Raw genomic sequence first — 16,512 nt, forward strand, 5'->3', positions numbered from 1 at the left:
CTGTTAACTAGCCTAATATATAATGGCATCTTTGACAGGTTATTCACTTCACCTGTCACTGGTTTTAATGTTATGGCTGATTGATGTATATACAGCTACAGAAAAATTTAAGAGACCACAGCACAATTTTTTATTTCACTCATTTCTCAATTTATTGGTGTGTGTCTGTGAATATTATATATATTTTCTGCAAACTCCAGCCTGGTTATTCTCTGTTTCTCATCAACGAAGGGCTTCTTCCTTGCTTTATAGTCCTACTTCTAGGATCCTGATACAAACTGTCCTAGCAGTGCACTTCACACCTGCACTTAATGTTTCATATTCCTTTTGAAGATCACTTGATGTCATCCAGCTATTTATGAGAGACTGTAGGATAAGTTAACCGTCATCTCTGGCATTACAATGTTGCTTCCACCTTTTTACTGGCTGGTTTCTGGTCGTTCCCAGTGTCTCCTGCTTCACCTTATTCTTATGTGCTGCTGTCTTAGAAATTTTGAGCCTGGAAGCAGCCTGCTGCTCAGTGTAGCCTCTGCCAGCAGAACCAGGATTAAACCAGGGTTTAACAATGCAGATTTGTTTAAAAATATAGAGTGGTCTCTTAATTTTTTCCCAGGCTGTATGTTGAATGAACATTTTCCCCAAGGGAACAATAAAGTATCATCATCATCATCATCATCATCATCATCATCATCATCATCATCATTGGCGTCCCTGAAAAAAAACAACAATCCAGGAAAGGCTTACAAAGCCACTTTTAACTATGGCAGAACCGTCCTGTGGCACTAAGCTGCAAAATCAACCTGAAGAGACCTGAGAGGGAAGTAACAGACAGTGATCATAAGCTGACCAGCTGCCTGGGTTAGCTTAGGGAGAGACTGGTGTAAACACAGTGATGATGTCAAGGCTGTTAGGCAGGAACTGCATTGTCTCCATGGAGATATCACATGCATGCTCATTCAGGCCTAAGTCAGCGTTTTCCAATCCGGTCCTTCTGAACCCACGGACATCCCATGTTTTTGCTCCCTCCCAGCACTCCTGGTATGGAGCAAAAATGTGAACTGTCTGGCAGGGAGCTGGGAGGGAGCAAAAACATGGACCGACTATAGGGTACAGTGCTGTAAGTACATGATTATTCTATTTCCGTTCCCATATTTGTGAGAAATCATCTACTGGTCACCACAGATAGTAGGAGCTTGGATCCTCTATATCTGAATGAGCAAAAGAAACCTCTAAATTATTTTTTTTTTACAATAAGTTCTCAGAAAAGCCTCGCCGGAAGAATGTATGTCAGAGTTGGGATGAAATGCCCCTGTAGTGCATTTCAACAGTCTATAATACTTTCCAGGGAAACATAATCCCTCCATAAATCATCCTGAAAGTCTTAAGACCTGAACAAAAGAATCTCAGTCTATATATAACACCGTTATATAGGGCATGCAGAATATATTTCACATAATCAGAGTAGAAGAACCAGACTTTTTGATTTGAGCCAAAATCAAAATCACAAAGACTGAACATTTGCACCAATAGGCAAGGTGCTTGAAGTGCTAAAACATTGCTTTCATCTGCAGAAACACGAAGTACTGGTGTGATTTTTATTTTGATCCAGCCTGAAGTATTTAACAGGTAATTCAACATTTGACAATTGTCAGAATCTCCTGCTTATACTGTAGTTGGTTGTATGTTTCTTCTCTGGCTAAAATTGCCTGTAATGTGATCTGTTCCTATAAATTACACTTGCGGATTCATAAAAGTCTCCTCCTTTCAGTACTTACACCGCACATTAGAATTAATAAACCAGCAGCCACTAAACAATATATTGTTTATATAATGCTGTAAAATGTACTTAAAACCTTAAGTCATATTTTAGGGAAAAACTGAACTAAAGAGTTGGCAAATGGTCAGGTGTAAAATTTCTACACTTAAAATGGTTCTGAAAAATGTGCCAAATAGAAGAGGTATATTACTTACTAGACAGAGGCCTTGTTTCCTTTTAGTTAACAATAATAAAATCAAGTCTTAGGTTCACCAAGGTGCCATAAAATACCACCCATTGTCCACTCATCCAATGGCAGGTATCAGAGATTAATCATCAGGAACATGATAGCCTGCTTTGGAGGGCTGGTCCAGACCAGCAGATTTTCATACATTATGTCCGGTGGCTCCACCTTCTGCCATGGGAGTGTTACTCAGAACCGCAAGGGAAGGCTGCGGCCATCTGGTCCAAGACGGTCGCTTGCTGAGCCGGATTTCCCGGGTTTTTGCTGTGACCTTTCTCCGGCGATGCTCCCAATCCCTCTGCGGCTAAAGTAGCCCCTTCCAGGTGGTACAAAAAGGTGTCTGTTTAGATGGGAAAGGTGAGGGTGGGATTAAGCCCAGTTAATACTCACTGTCGGCCCTGCATCACTGCTCTGTCTATGTGTGTATTATACATATGTATGTACTGTACAGTATGTATGCGTGTATGTATATATACACATACAAATGTATATATATATATATACACATAGATATATATAATATACACACACCGTATATAGTGTATCTACAATATGTGAATAAATAAAATACATGTATATTATATACAGTATATTATATTAGTTTTCAGTCTAAATGCTGGGACTGATGAGTGGGGGAATAAAGTATGCAAATGATGAAACAGTATAAATGAGCTACAGTTTGTTTTTGAAATTCCGTAATTAGTCAAATTGTTGTGATTTTATGTCTGGAAGGCAGGAAGTGCCAAATATAATCCCTACAAGGTCATAAGCATACAGAGTTCAATTCCAATCCAAAAGCTAGTTGTCTGTATAATTTTACTCAAAAAACAGCACTAAAATGGGAAAGTTATGGGATGTATTGTGGAGAACCTGTGATGGGTTTGTGGCCCATCCTGGGTCATTCCCTGCCTTGTGCCCATTGTTTCCAGGATAAGCTCTGGACCCCTGCGACCCGGAATAGGAAATAGAAGCAGATATGGAAAATTAAAGAACAAATGAATAAATTTGGAGAACCATTATATTTGTGATCATGCATACGCAGAGCCATTTTTGCACAAGTTTTCAAATGGACAGCTGTCTGTAAAAGTGTGTTTCTGAAGGAGCAGTAACTGGTCCCAGGATGTGGTTTTGCTCTGTTCTCAATGGGAAGCCTGCTAGCTGCACGCTTTCTGCAAGGCGAGGCTCAGCTGCCTAACTGAAGAAGGCCGCAGTGGAACGCAGCACTGTGGAGGAAATGCATTCAGGGCTGTATACAGTAACTTCACTGCTAACATGGGTCACACTGATTGTTCTTTAATCTAGATGATTATATTAAAAGTTTCAAAAGATTATTTTAAAAGGTGCAAGATAACAAGGTGATGTGTAGCTCTGCATGTTAGACAGCTAAGCCTGTGTCTGGAATGTTGTGTGTTTGGGTTTCAATCTCATGACCGACATCCTGGTTCCTGAAGCAAGGCTCTTAACCCTAAAGGTCCCAGGCGCTGGATGCTGGCTGACCCTGTGCTCCGATCCCAAGCTCGCTTATATGTAGCTTGGGACAAGTTCATGTGGAATATAATGTGTATGTATGTAAAATAAAAGGAAAACATCATGATGTTGATGCCCATCTTGATAATGACTGCATTCCCCCCTAATGATGATAATTTAGGATACTTCAACTCTAATGAAAAAGACAACAATAAGTAGTTTCATGTGGTACTGCCTCATAATATGTTTGTAATGCAGAAACATTGCAGAGAATGTGGATACATGTATTGGTCCAATGTACAGCCCAGAGTGCACCCAACCCATCAGAACTGATTCTGGACCTGTGATGCAAGCATACGAAATCCCATGTACTGTACTTATCATTCATATCAATAATGAACCTTTCTGTCAGGTTAATGTCCACAGCAAGGAGCTCTGTCCTGTCTGTTACCTTATTCGGTGCCACTTTACATTAAGGGTACGCATATAAAGAGTTTATGAATGGTTTATAATCTGGTTATTAATTAGGTTGTAACACTTTGTAAATTATTAATAGACAATTTTAAACAAGTTATAACAGTTTTCTTTTTATTAATGAGTTACTACCATTTACAAGTGGCAAAGGGAGCCTTATTGTAAAGTGTTACCTCTTATTGTTCATCAAGGCTGTTCTTTTGTCTCCCTAGGCCTTGTATCCCTGTCTCCTGAAGCATTTTAATTTTGCCCCATTTCCTCAAGATACAAGTAGTGTGAGAAATTGCCGGGAACTTGGAGGAATTTAATCATGAGCCCTCTGAGGATACAATCATTCATAGAAATATAAAAGAATTTAAGATTCATGTGACAGAAAATCACCTTGGACAATAGCCCCTGTCACACCAATGAAAAATCACAACAAACACAAAAATATTCATACTCATGGATTCACAAACACGGGGAAGTTGGTTTTGTATTCCAGGATGATGTATTGAAACTTTTAAAGGCTCATTTAGGAAGTGCAGTACAACCTACTGTTATAATTTAAACAGCATTATATAAGAAGGCAAAAACAAACTACATCCTAAATGTCTTACCAAAGTATAAATGTAGTTGTTTGACAAAGTACCATGGATACACAGACTAAAAAAGAAACTACTCTTTGCTAAATGTTTTTAAAGGCATTCTTTACAATGCACATTTCTAAAATGGTTCCATTATATAAAGATCTCTGCTTAATTTTGTATAATTTATGTTGGAATTTTAAATATCTTCCAGTCCATATAATATATACGTCACACAAAAGCAGAAGCTTCCTATCTAGGGTGCAGCCCTGTCTCGTGCCGGATACTGCTCCCCACGACCCTGACGACTGTTGTAGCAGTTGATGGATGGAATTTTATCTGTGACAGAAATCGGCACAGAAACTTCAAATGGGTCATTTAGCTTGTTTACAAACAGTTGTGGTTATAGATCTTAACAATATATGTAAAAAAATATGAATTATTAGAACATTAAGTAGGCCTATTTATTAAAAACAAATCGAAAAATATGAAACAAAACTTTTCAAAACAACTATAACAGAATCAACAAACATAGCTTAAGACAGTCGGTGTTCTTCACGGGAGAATTACTGGAAAATATATATCTAAACGAATTTAGATAAGTGAATTTGATTTATAGCTTTTCGACGAAAACTACGATAATTATACGCATGCAAACAGCTGTATAGGCCTACATGGGGAATAAATCGTCACCGTTTTGTTGCTAAAGACAGGCTTTATTGATTACACTAAGTTTATTCTGGGAGTGGTTTATATCGCTCCGCTAACGAGATTGATAAATTTACGTAGCTAAAAACAATGTTTAACTTTCAACGAAATGGCTTTCCCTGAACGTAGTGTTTCTGTATGATATACATGTATTTTTGTTTTGCGATGGAAGGACGCGGTGAAAGACGGCGAAGAAGAACCGGAGTCGCGGCTGCAAACGCGACCTCGCACAGGCGAGTGCTTGAAGCTAAGTAAGTATAACTTAGGATTTTCTCAATTAATGCAGCCCTGTTACTTGCTAGTTAAATAGTGTCAAACACCTTACTTTGCTATCCTGCATTATCTGTTGTTTGGTTCATTGCCGAATCTTGTGTATATTTACTTAGATCAAAGACTTGCACTGCGCTGTTTTATACGTTTTGCTGAATATTTTTCACGACTGCAGCATTATACTCGCTGTTGGAAACAATATGGGCTGCAAATATAGCAGGAGTTACTAAAAACTGATGTATATTTGTAAATAAACGGAGCAATGTTTGTGAACAACCGGTGTGATGATGTTGCCTCATGGTCTGTTAGATACGCCGGCGGTAACTTAAGATGAAGCACAAACGTAAATCCTTATAAACTTTTCAGGTCGTTTTTAGCCATAAGCTTGAATGGTGAGACAGTTGTATCAGTTATATTCCATACAAAAAAACATCAGTTTTTCACTGTTAGCCTTTTCAGTTTCTACTCTAATGGTAAAACCTTTAGTTTTATCGGCGTAAACAAAAAGTTAAATAAAGGAATGCATTTTGAAATGTAGGTGGTAAGGTGTCCCAGTGGGAGCTGAAGCAGACCCCAGCTGTTTGTGTGTGTGTGTGTGTGTGTGTGTGTGTGAGAGAGAGAGAGTTTTTTTTTCTTTCTTTTTTATTCATGTTCTGCGTCTACAGTTTGCCCCCCTCCTAGACATCAGGTTTAACCGTTTAGGTAACCCGAAAATACTTGATTCCATGTAATACAAGCTCCGGAGATAGACAGGAAGTTAATTTCCTGTGAAGATACTATTTGTTGGGGTATAATATAGCCATTTTGAGGGATTTAAATAAAATTGCGTAATTGGGGATAGGTTTTATATTGCTCCAAAATGTGAACTATCCCTCAGTTTTCATTACGATTAGGCCTATGTTCTATAAGTGTGTGTGTGTGTGTGTGTGTGTGTATTTTTTATTTATATATATATCTCAGAGCAAGTTTTTCTTTCTGTAGCAACTGTGAAATCTATTTGTAGAACTCACCTATTGGAAATTTCTGTGTTTTAAAGGAATTTATTAATATTTGCTTATATCTAAAATATTTCCACAGTACTGAGTATTGCTAATCTCTTTGTTTCATGAAGATTCACAAAAAGCATTTTACTACTTGTTCTTTTAGGCAAACTAAGCATTGCTGAACGCCAAAGAAACTGCGAAGCCTTTTGCAGTTTAGAAATTGTTTGCGCTTTTGCCTTTTTTTTTTTGTGGCAGATGACAGTAGCTCCTGACTGGTTTGCAGTTAAGTACCTGTGGCCCTTTTTAAATACAAATCCAGCAAATCGTTCCAAACCAGTCTGGGTCTTCAGCAGTGAAGTCACTGTTCTGTCTTTTTCCATATTGCGCAGAGACCGGTCATTAAGCCAGAAAGGCTGCTTTTGCTGCTCAACTGTGTCTCTGTGGCCTGGTCTTATTCTACCCCTGTAACACAGTGCATCTTTGTCACTTGTAAGCTCTGCTGGCACACGATACTGGAAAAGCTACCACACTTTGCCATTCACATCTGGCTGTATGTATAGCAGAGATGGAGGCTAGTTCAGATTAAATTACCCATGAACCTCGCTGGAACTTTTTCTGATTTAGTAACCGAGAGCTATTTGTGTCACATGCCGGTTGCACATATTCTCAGTGCTTTGGTTGTTCTCTCAAAGTTAATATGCATCTCCGTCATCACAGTGACAGATGGCCTCTTTGGTTCCATGGTCACCTTGTCCTCTTTTTGTTCAGAAATGGGCGTTTTGCATGCCACTGTAGCCTGAGACTTCATGTTTAACATCCACAGTTACTTGAAGAAAGGGGTTCCTCACAGCTGACTGAACCTCTCCCATGACTGAACTGCTTGCTGCACACGTTAAAGGATACACCTAGTGTATGCATGTTTGATTCCTGGGATTGGTACTAGGTTTATGCATTTTTCTTAGCTCAAGATCAGCAGTTGTTTTATAGATACTTAAATACCTTCTGAAACGTGTGCTCTGTGAGGGATTGGCATCTAATCCAGGCTGCTCCTCTGCTTTTCACCCTGTGTTTCTTGGGATAATTTGCAGGCTGCCTGTGACCCTCTGCTAGGTAAGCAAGTAGAAGATGGATGGATGGATGTTGGTAAATTTATATACAGCTATTACAATACAGTCTCTCCTGGGCTGGTTTGTGTATGTAAAATGAAAATGCATTTAATTGTTTTCGGTGTGTTTTTGAACAAGGTAGCTCAATTTTATATAGTGAAGGACAATATGTAGCACTTCATTGGTCAGTATGTCTTCTAAAATATGCATATGTGTGTGAATATGTAAATTAACATGGAGAAGCACTGGCTAATGTTATATCCAGTCACATAGTCCATAGGTTACCATGGTAATCCAAGGTATCCATGTGGTGCTTTATTTCACAGGATGCTTAGTTTTCTCCTTTTTCTTTAAAAAACAACTATCAAATGTTTTAAATGTGGAACAAAAATTTAATGCAGAATCATCATAAATACAAAAGTTTTAATACAAAATCACATCTCCATTTTCTTTTTTTAGCTTTCTATTACCATTTCCATCACCAATTTTACATTATTATCAAGTACTTCATGTTCGTGTCTTTGCCTGTAAAATAGGCCAGATAGCCTGTCAGACTCCCACAAGACATTGATAAACTGGGGCTGATCATGTAGCCAGGCATCTAGTGCTGGTTTTAGCAGTCAAAGAACTAAAGTCCCCCCCGCCCCGAGCTCATTAGAAACCTTTATAATCACTGCAGTGGATTCCTCTTAATGGGAAGTGACAGACGCTCTGAGGTTTTCGAGGGACAAGTGAGAGGTAACGATCACCACAATCAGATTAGCCCAGATTAAACTGAACATTTATCGGCAAATCCTAACGTTACCCTGGCTTCAGCATCAACAATGGTTTGGTGCTCTAAGACATGCACCTGTTGAAGGACTAGCAGCGAACAGCCTGTCAGTGAGAGGCGCAGCAGGATATAAGGGTATATATTATTATATATTTTTTTAGGTAAAAATTTTTTTGCGACCCAAAAATAAATTGTTGGATGGCTGATGGTCCAATCCATATGTGTCAGACCTGCATACCTTAGTGGGCTATGTCCTGTGCATCCTTCCTATTGAGGACTGTGTACGGAGCTATGTTAAGTGGAAATCCCAAGTCAGAACTGCGAAACATCCTGAACGCTTCACATGTCGCTCGTTTCCAAATGCCTGGATTGTTTCAGAGGAAATGGAAGCAGGTATGGTGATATTTTAGTGGTGAAAAGTCAGCCATTTTGTTTTTCTTGTTGCTTTACTGTAAATAAACAGAGAATTTATAGGGATAATTGGTCTTAACTATGGCTGTGACTACTCTGATAAAATGTAATACTTTTAACAATTGGATATTTTAAATTAAAAATGCAGTGTTATGCCTGGTTTGATTCTCAGTTTGAAACACTAAGGTATAATTTGGGATGCTGGGTAATAATTTAATGTTCCGTTGAGGTTATTTTCTATGGCTGAAACCTGAGCCAGTAGATATTTGGGTACCTGGGTAAGCAGCAAAGTTGAAAGTTGAGTAAAATCTGTTTTCTGAATGAATCTCTATGTGCAGTTCTGGTACCGTCCTGCTGTCCAGACAGAGCTGCCTTCATGGGTCTTTCATTAAAGTAGCTCCTTCATCAGGATTTTAAGGACGGGAAGAAAGGAAAAGCTCTTACATAGACTTCAGGAGAAGGTCTTCAAAAGCCGTCAGGATGTTGAGCGCAATTTTTCCGGAACTGGACAACCCTTAGTGTGATTTCTGTTCAGAACGTTCCTGCATTTCTGCATTTGCCGGATAAAAATCCAGTTACTGCATTCACTCCGCTATTCACATTGCTACATTTATTATGTATAGTGGGCAAAATCCACTGTCAGAGGAAGGGTATTTGTTGGGCTGTGTTTGTCATTTGATGTTGATAGCTGGTGGTGTAACATTAAATATTGTAGTAGAGGCAGCGGTGGCTCCCAGTATACCTGTAAGCATCCTGCAGGATGGAGTCCTGTCTGGAGTTGGCCCTGAAGGGAGAGCGGCTGTGCAAGGAGGGCAGCTATGGTGCTGGAGTCTCCTGCTTCGAGGCCGCCATGCAGATCGGGACTGGTGACCTCCAGATGCTCAGTGCCATTTACAGCCAGCTGGGGAACGCCTATTTCCACCTCGACGACTACGCCAAAGCTTTGGAGTTCCACCGCTATGACCTCACCCTCACCAAGTATTCTGGTTTTTTCCACTTATCCTTGTGTAGATCTAATTTTTTTTACAACTAGTTTAATCGATTCTTATTAATCTGTTTACATTCGCAGGACAATAGGAGATCAGCTTGGAGAAGCCAAAGCAAGTGGAAACATCGGCAACACTTTGAAGGTTTTGGGGAGATTCGAGGAAGCAATATTTTTCTGCCAGAATCACCTGGACATATCCAGGATCCTTCATGATAAGGTGAAACATTTTTGATAGACGTGGGTTTTTAATGCATTGTTTGGCTTTGCCTGACTGTGGAATTAGAGATAAGCAGTTACTGTAAATAACTAACTGCAGAGCTTGAAGAACTGGGTGTGACCACAATTACCGGTTCACATTGCAGGGCTGCCCACAGCTTAAAGGCGAATTCCAGAATCCTATTTTGCTTCAAGTAAACGCTGTAGAAATCACCAGACTACTGACTCTACCACCATGCTGTCGCAAAACCGTCGACTAAGCAAGAAGTACAACTTGAATTGGAATTTAGTTTGAAAGAAGTTTTAAGTGTTAAAGACTGCTTGTGTGTTGTGTTCCTCTGAAATGGCAGGTTGGCGAAGCCCGAGCGCTGTACAGTTTGGGGAACGTGTACCACGCCAGGGGGAGGAGCTTCTGTTGGAGTGGGCCGGACCCCTCTGACTTTCCAAAGGACACTCTGCTGGCGCTAAGGATGGCTGTTCGCTTCTATGAGTGAGCCTTCTGGCTGTTAGCAGTGCGTTGTGTTGGCTTGCTGTGTTTTCATGAGGCGCTTTCACACCGTAGGAACTTTTTTTTTTTTCTTTTTCTGGGGACCAGGGGCTTTTGTTGTGTTCACACCGCAGGAACTCGGCCCGATTTGTAGTTCCTCGAATGCAGTTCCGGAGCCCTTTTTTAGTCCTTACTCCAGAGCAGGTACTTTTCATTAGAACACAAATTACTGCGGAGGGCACTGGCACTAACATGGAAGTTATGCAGAAGCGGAGCTAAAATTGAGCAGATATAATTATTTTTTGTATGCAAATTACATTTAATGCATCAGTTAATAGATTTTTTTGCTTGTGTCTCCATATTTGTTTTGGAAAAATCCATTGCTTTCCAATATACTTTTGTCTAATATCGCTGGTGGTGAAACTTGCCAGCGCTTATATATTTGTGGGATAATGTTGCGTTTTTTTATTCTACAGAAAACAGAAGATTGATCTGCTGGCCAGAATTAATGAGAATCACAAGCGTTTTGCGGGTCGTATAAATAAAAGGCAGTGTCCCGTTTTTGAGTGCAATCGATCCCCCCAGTAACTAACAAAATGACTTGTGTATCCTCCCATTGTTTTGACGTGGCGGTGTTGTTTCATATGAAATTGTGTGAAGTTTAACCTATGAGCTTTTTGAGTCTCCCATGCTTATTTAGCATAAAGTCTCAGGTCCTGTTGTGTGGTGTGAAAGCGACACAAAAGTGCCCAGGAGCTACAGAAGTTCCAGGTCCAGACAGCCCAAGGACTTTAAACTGGGAGCAGGTTCCAGAACTTTGGTGTGAAAGCGCTTCTACTTTCTGTTTGAGTGTTACTTTTTAGAACCAGAGTAATACCTTTATTACTCTGTGTGACATGGACCCTTTTGCGTGTGATCTGCTTCTACACCGGTCATTGCCTCTTACAGTAAATGGCACTTCATAGGGGTGTCGGGGAGGGGGGCACAAAACACTCCCCTCCATCTGTCTCACAGCCGCTCATCCAGTTAGCTGTCCTAGCTATCTTCTGTGGAAGACCTTGTCGTGTCCTTTCATTCCTGTCTGAAGGGCGAATTTGTTGATAGTGAAGGAGCTGGGGGATCGTGCAGCTCAGGGGCGAACCTATGGCAACCTGGGTAACACGCACTACATGCTGGGTGACTACGGCAACGCGATTGTGGCGCACGAGCAGGTAGGCCTGGCCATCTCATGAAGGACCCTATGGGTGACCCTATGGTATACCTTAATGTCTTTGTCTCTCTCACACTTTGCCATTTTATTATTGCAGACCCCTGAATTCAAAACCCTTCCTGGTTAAAGAATTTTTATCACAAATTCATTTCGTACTTGTCTTGTATTAAGCTTGATTTGTATTTAATGTTAAGCATTTTATTTTAATATTTCTTTTCAATGTTACTATGTCTTGATATTTAGTTAGGCGTTTTTTTTTTTTTTTTTATTGATTGAATCTGATTTTTTTTTGCTATCCAGTAGCCATAAATTGTGACATGCCATTAAGCATTCAAGCGCTCCAAACACTCTGCACTCTCTAAATGCAGCCAGATTGGTTATTTTTTTAATATGACAACTGCCTGTTTTAGCCTTGTCATGCCCCTCATCTTGCATCCGAATTTTGAGTTCTGAGATGAGTTCCGACGTAATGCTTTTAAAATAGCTTGGACCTAAAAAGTCTCGTTTGCTTTCGAAGAGGCTGCTCATTGCCAAGGAGTTTGGTGACAAGGCTGCGGAGAGAAGGGCGTGCTGCAACTTGGGGAACGCTTACATTTTCCTTGGAGAATTTGAAGTGGCAGCAGAGCATTACAAGTAACGTTTCCTCTCAAGCCGCTGAAGATGCTGCTTCCATGTGAATAGCAGTAGATTTTCTTTTTTTTCTGGCTGCTGGAGCGGGGCAGGTGAAGCACAAGGCCTGTCCAGGTTTTTCTTGCGGAGCTATATTTGGGGACGGGGGATGATGATGATTCTTTTTTCTGAAATGACCCAGTTCTGGGAGTGTGGCTGAGGTAAGTGTTGGGCTGGCTTGCAGGAGGACACTACAGCTTGCTCGGCAGCTTCAGGATCGGGCGGTGGAGGCCCAAGCCTTCTACAGCCTGGGAAACACCTATACCCTGCTTCAGGACTATAAGAGGGCCATCGACTACCATCACAGACACCTTGTTATTGCACAGGACCTCAACGACAGGTTGGTCGGCAGAATTTGCCTGGGTTAGGGACCTTAATGTCACCATGCTAATTCAAAATCAAAGGATGATCGGTCTGAATGCTTTCTGTGTCGCGGAGGATAGCGTAGTGGTTGGTTTGTGAATGTTCTAACAGACTTTAGTTTTCAGAGGTTTCTTAAATTAGACTCTCTGTTGGGTGTGCTTCTGTGGCCAGGGTGGGAGAGAGATGTGCATGCTGGAGTTTGGGCAACGCCTACACCGCTTTGGGAAATCTTGACCAGGCTATGCACTTTGCTAAGAAACATCTGGAAATTTCCAAAGAGGTACTTCTGCTCGTCCAGCAATTATGTTATTGGAACGTATATTGTCCAAAAGTATCATGCATACTTAGATTTCTTTTTTTTAGGTAAAAGGGAATGATTCCAAACATCTGGTAATTTTAAATGGGAAAATAAGTAGATACATATTATTGACCCAAGGCTATACGATGGGTTACGTGTCTGCTGGCTCCCTCTGGTGGCCGTTTGTTAATGTGCATGTTGATATGTCCTGCCTGTCCAGTCAGCCTGTGTATCCAGTAAATGATACACACTCAGCTGTCCAAGTAGGGAATGATAATCTCCTAAAATGTATCTATTTATTTGTCAGCTTTGTGACAAATGTGTTGTGGTTTCACATTTTAAATAAATTACGCTTAACCAAACAAAATCCATTTTGTCCAAGTCTGTATGCGGACATGATAAAACTTTCTGTCTTTGACAGACAGGAGACCAACGTGGTGAGCTCACCGCTAGCATGAACGTCTCAGACCTTCAGGCGGTTCTCGGTCTCCGCAACAACTCTGACAGCAGTGCAGCCTTGATTGAAATTGAGGGGCTGGACACTCAAGGTAATCCTTAATAATTTTCTACCTGAATGTCCACGTCTCATAGCCCCTGGATGAATCGGAAAGGTATTCTTGTTAGTGCCAACCTCTGTTCTTGGTTACTCAGGGGAAAAGCCCAGAGCAGAAAGGCGAGGAAGCGTGGAGAAAATAGAGCTGGTGAAACTGTGTCCAGACAAGATCAGTGTAAGCAGACAATAACCATTTACTTTGCATGAGAAAATTAAAGAACCAGATGATAGTGATTGTCATATTTTCTATCTATTCTCTGTAAAGGAACAGAAGCAGAATCCTCACGACATAACCAGCCAGGCTAAGGTCTCGTTGGCTAAGACGTCCTCCAGGCTGTCCTTTGTCAGTCGTCTCCGAGCAAAGATGCACAGAAATAGCCGCTCTGCCCTAAAGACCCCTCAGAACTACAGTAACAGCCTGGATGTAGAGGGAGACCTAGAGGGGGCAGGGAAGGTAAGCAGAGGCCGTCACGTGGTGCCAGGGTGGCTGATGGTGGACCCACCAGAACTGGCTACACCTTCCAATAAAGAGAATTGAGCTGTTCAGATTTTATTGTGAAAAGTACCCAGTAGCTCAGGACAGCTTCCAAAAATGCTGAGTTTCCCTGATAGGACTTGGCTTCTTTTTCGTATATTTTTTTCTGATTTCATGTATATTGAGCATTTCTCAAATATAATTGATATAATGCTGATGAACTGTCTTGTTCTCATTTGCATCCGTCTTGAGGGGTGTGTCATACCCTTCATCCATATAGGTCTTCAGTGGAAAGTCTGTCTGGACTTTTTTTTTTTTTTTTTTTTGTGGCAGTAGCACACTGTAGTGTTTGAGCTATATAACTGCTAAGATCTGGGGACTGGTTATTGTGCGTCACAGGCCCATGATATGCTGGGAGACGAGGTTTTCTTTGACCTGCTGAGCAGATTCCAGAGCAGTCGAATGGATGACCAAAGATGCAACATACAGGAAGGCAAGAGCCATATATCTGCCCCCAGCAGCCCTACCCCACCTTTGCCCAGGCCTATGAAGAAATGTGAGTTGGTTTCTTCTTGGCTATTCTGTCCAACAATGCTAGCAGACAGATGCTAATCCAACCATCTGCTCCCCACCAGCTCACACGATTTTGGCATCCTCACCACACGAACCCTTCCTGGATGCAATTGCCAGCTTTCAGAACCGACGTCTGGATGAGCAGCGGGCCAGTGCAGACCTCCTCCCAGGCCTACGGGTCAACCAGCAGCACCACCAGTCCGTTCTCAGCCGCCTGAAGGAGAGCGGAGATGCCAAGGAGCCCAGCGAGGACTTCTTTGATACACTGGTCAAGTGTCAGGTTGGTTTGAGTAGACTGACATCTTGCCATTAAACTTAAACCAACACGCTCATTTGGCTACTAACTCAGGGGGCCAGAGGAGTCTGGTAAGGTCAGGAAGGACACGTAGATATCTATGGAGGACTTTCAGGTACTGCTGGACTCTATAATCAGCTTAGCAGCGCATGGAGGAAGAAAAACCAGATAAGATTTGCAGTAGTGTGGATGAAAGAGAACTACATGAGTTTTTTTTTTATTTTATTAATTGCAATTTCATTATCTTGCATAGTGAAAAAGGATGAATCAGGTGTTGAGGCAATGATTGTACTGGTAAGACAGTATGAGAAGTAAAGGTAGGGAGAGAGTGTTGACAGTATGTGGATGAGATCATTGTTGGAGCATTTTGAGCTTTGGCGGATTAAGATGTTGCTCAAGCATGAATAGACTTCCAAGAAGAAAAGGAAGGAAAAGCTATCAGCTGGTGTCCTCAGGGAAGGACCGGGTTCAAGCATCATTGCCAGGATTAGCCTTGTTTGGTGGTGCTGAAGGACTTGTGGTTTCTCTATGCCACCTCATAGAAACAGTCAGAGACAGAGTGTGCCCCTGGCGCTCATACCCAGAAAAATGCCCGTTCACTGTGTCAAAGGCAGCTCAGGAGACTAAGGAAGATCTACACACGCATAAGCCAGCATATCAGAGCCCTTGGTTGGGTTTGGCTGCAGTTCCCTGTGCCCTAACCTCACACATGCACCTTTCCCTTATAGAGCTCCAGACTGGATGACCAGAGATGCGCTGGGCCTCTGTTGACCACTAAAAGCCTGACCGTTCCAGATGATGACTTTTTCAGCCTTATCTTGCAAGCTCAGGCCAAGCGAATGGATGAGCAGCGGGCCACGTTCTGTCCTTTCTCACGGAGGCCCAGCTCCAGCTGAGCTGGCACACTGCTGTGTCCAGTCGCCCATTTTGACTACAAATAGCACAATTGTCTTTGATGAAGGAATCAGGGTTGAAGCATATTTGCCAGACTTTATAGTGACAAAGATGGACGTGTAAGTGTGGAAACTTACATTGGGATAAGTTTAGTTTTCATTATGAGACTCCCTGCGTTTTCCCTTTTTCTTCTTGGATCCTGATGTTGTTTCCAGATCTTGAGCTGCTTAGTCTTTGATAGTAGGACTTGCAAGAAAAGGTAAATAAAACAAAACTGCTCACTTTCCATCTGCTATCAGAGCAGTCCAGCTACAACTGAACTAGAAGATGGGTCACCCAAAGAAGAACTCTTAGAAATCTCTGGGTGCAACCCGGCGCAGAATCCTGCTGGGACAGAGGAAGTATTCCTGCTCCATAGACTACGAACGCCATCAATGGGAACTGCTGCTCTAGTGAAAGTGGGGAAGTCCTTCATAGGCACCAAAACGCCAAGACTGCACAAAACCCAGATCTGACAGAAGTGCAGAGAGAATCTTCCTATTGAACTAGAAATTTTTCACTTTGCCACAATTTGTCATGGAATTTGTTGATAGCAAGTTTGCTTTATAAAATACTACCTAGTAAGGTCTTGCTCACTGTAGTTACATCTGTTTGGAACTGTAAATGTTGGCTTTGCATCAGAAATGTACAGTATTAAGTAAATTTTAATTGTATGACTAAATGATGACGACTCG

General features: G+C 41.4%; 1 protein-coding gene across 3 annotated transcripts; it reads left to right on the top strand.

Moving 5' to 3' along the window:
• Positions 1-4,779: 4,779 nt before the first annotated feature.
• Positions 4,780-16,499, top strand: LOC111840120 (G-protein-signaling modulator 2-like). Of its 3 annotated transcripts, XM_023804613.2 has the most exons (15): positions 4,780-5,466; positions 7,557-7,578; positions 8,254-9,735; positions 9,827-9,962; positions 10,312-10,451; positions 11,536-11,659; positions 12,176-12,291; positions 12,512-12,667; positions 12,862-12,970; positions 13,410-13,536; positions 13,640-13,716; positions 13,807-13,995; positions 14,416-14,572; positions 14,652-14,869; positions 15,613-16,499. In XM_023804613.2, the coding sequence occupies exons 3-15, from the start codon at positions 9,518-9,520 to the stop codon at positions 15,778-15,780; spliced, it is 1,935 nt and encodes a 644-aa protein (XP_023660381.2). In that variant the 5' UTR covers positions 4,780-5,466; positions 7,557-7,578; positions 8,254-9,517; the 3' UTR covers positions 15,781-16,499. The 3 variants fall into 3 exon arrangements, with proteins under 3 accessions (XP_023660381.2, XP_023660380.2, XP_072555740.1); XM_023804612.2 differs by lacking the exon at positions 7,557-7,578 and having other exon boundaries at positions 9,517-9,735; XM_072699639.1 differs by lacking the exon at positions 4,780-5,466 and having other exon boundaries at positions 5,478-7,578; positions 9,517-9,735.
• Positions 16,500-16,512: the final 13 nt, after the last annotated feature.

This window comes from Paramormyrops kingsleyae, chromosome 15 (assembly GCF_048594095.1).
Source record: "Paramormyrops kingsleyae isolate MSU_618 chromosome 15, PKINGS_0.4, whole genome shotgun sequence".
In the NCBI taxonomy this organism is placed as follows: domain Eukaryota; kingdom Metazoa; phylum Chordata; class Actinopteri; order Osteoglossiformes; family Mormyridae; genus Paramormyrops; species Paramormyrops kingsleyae.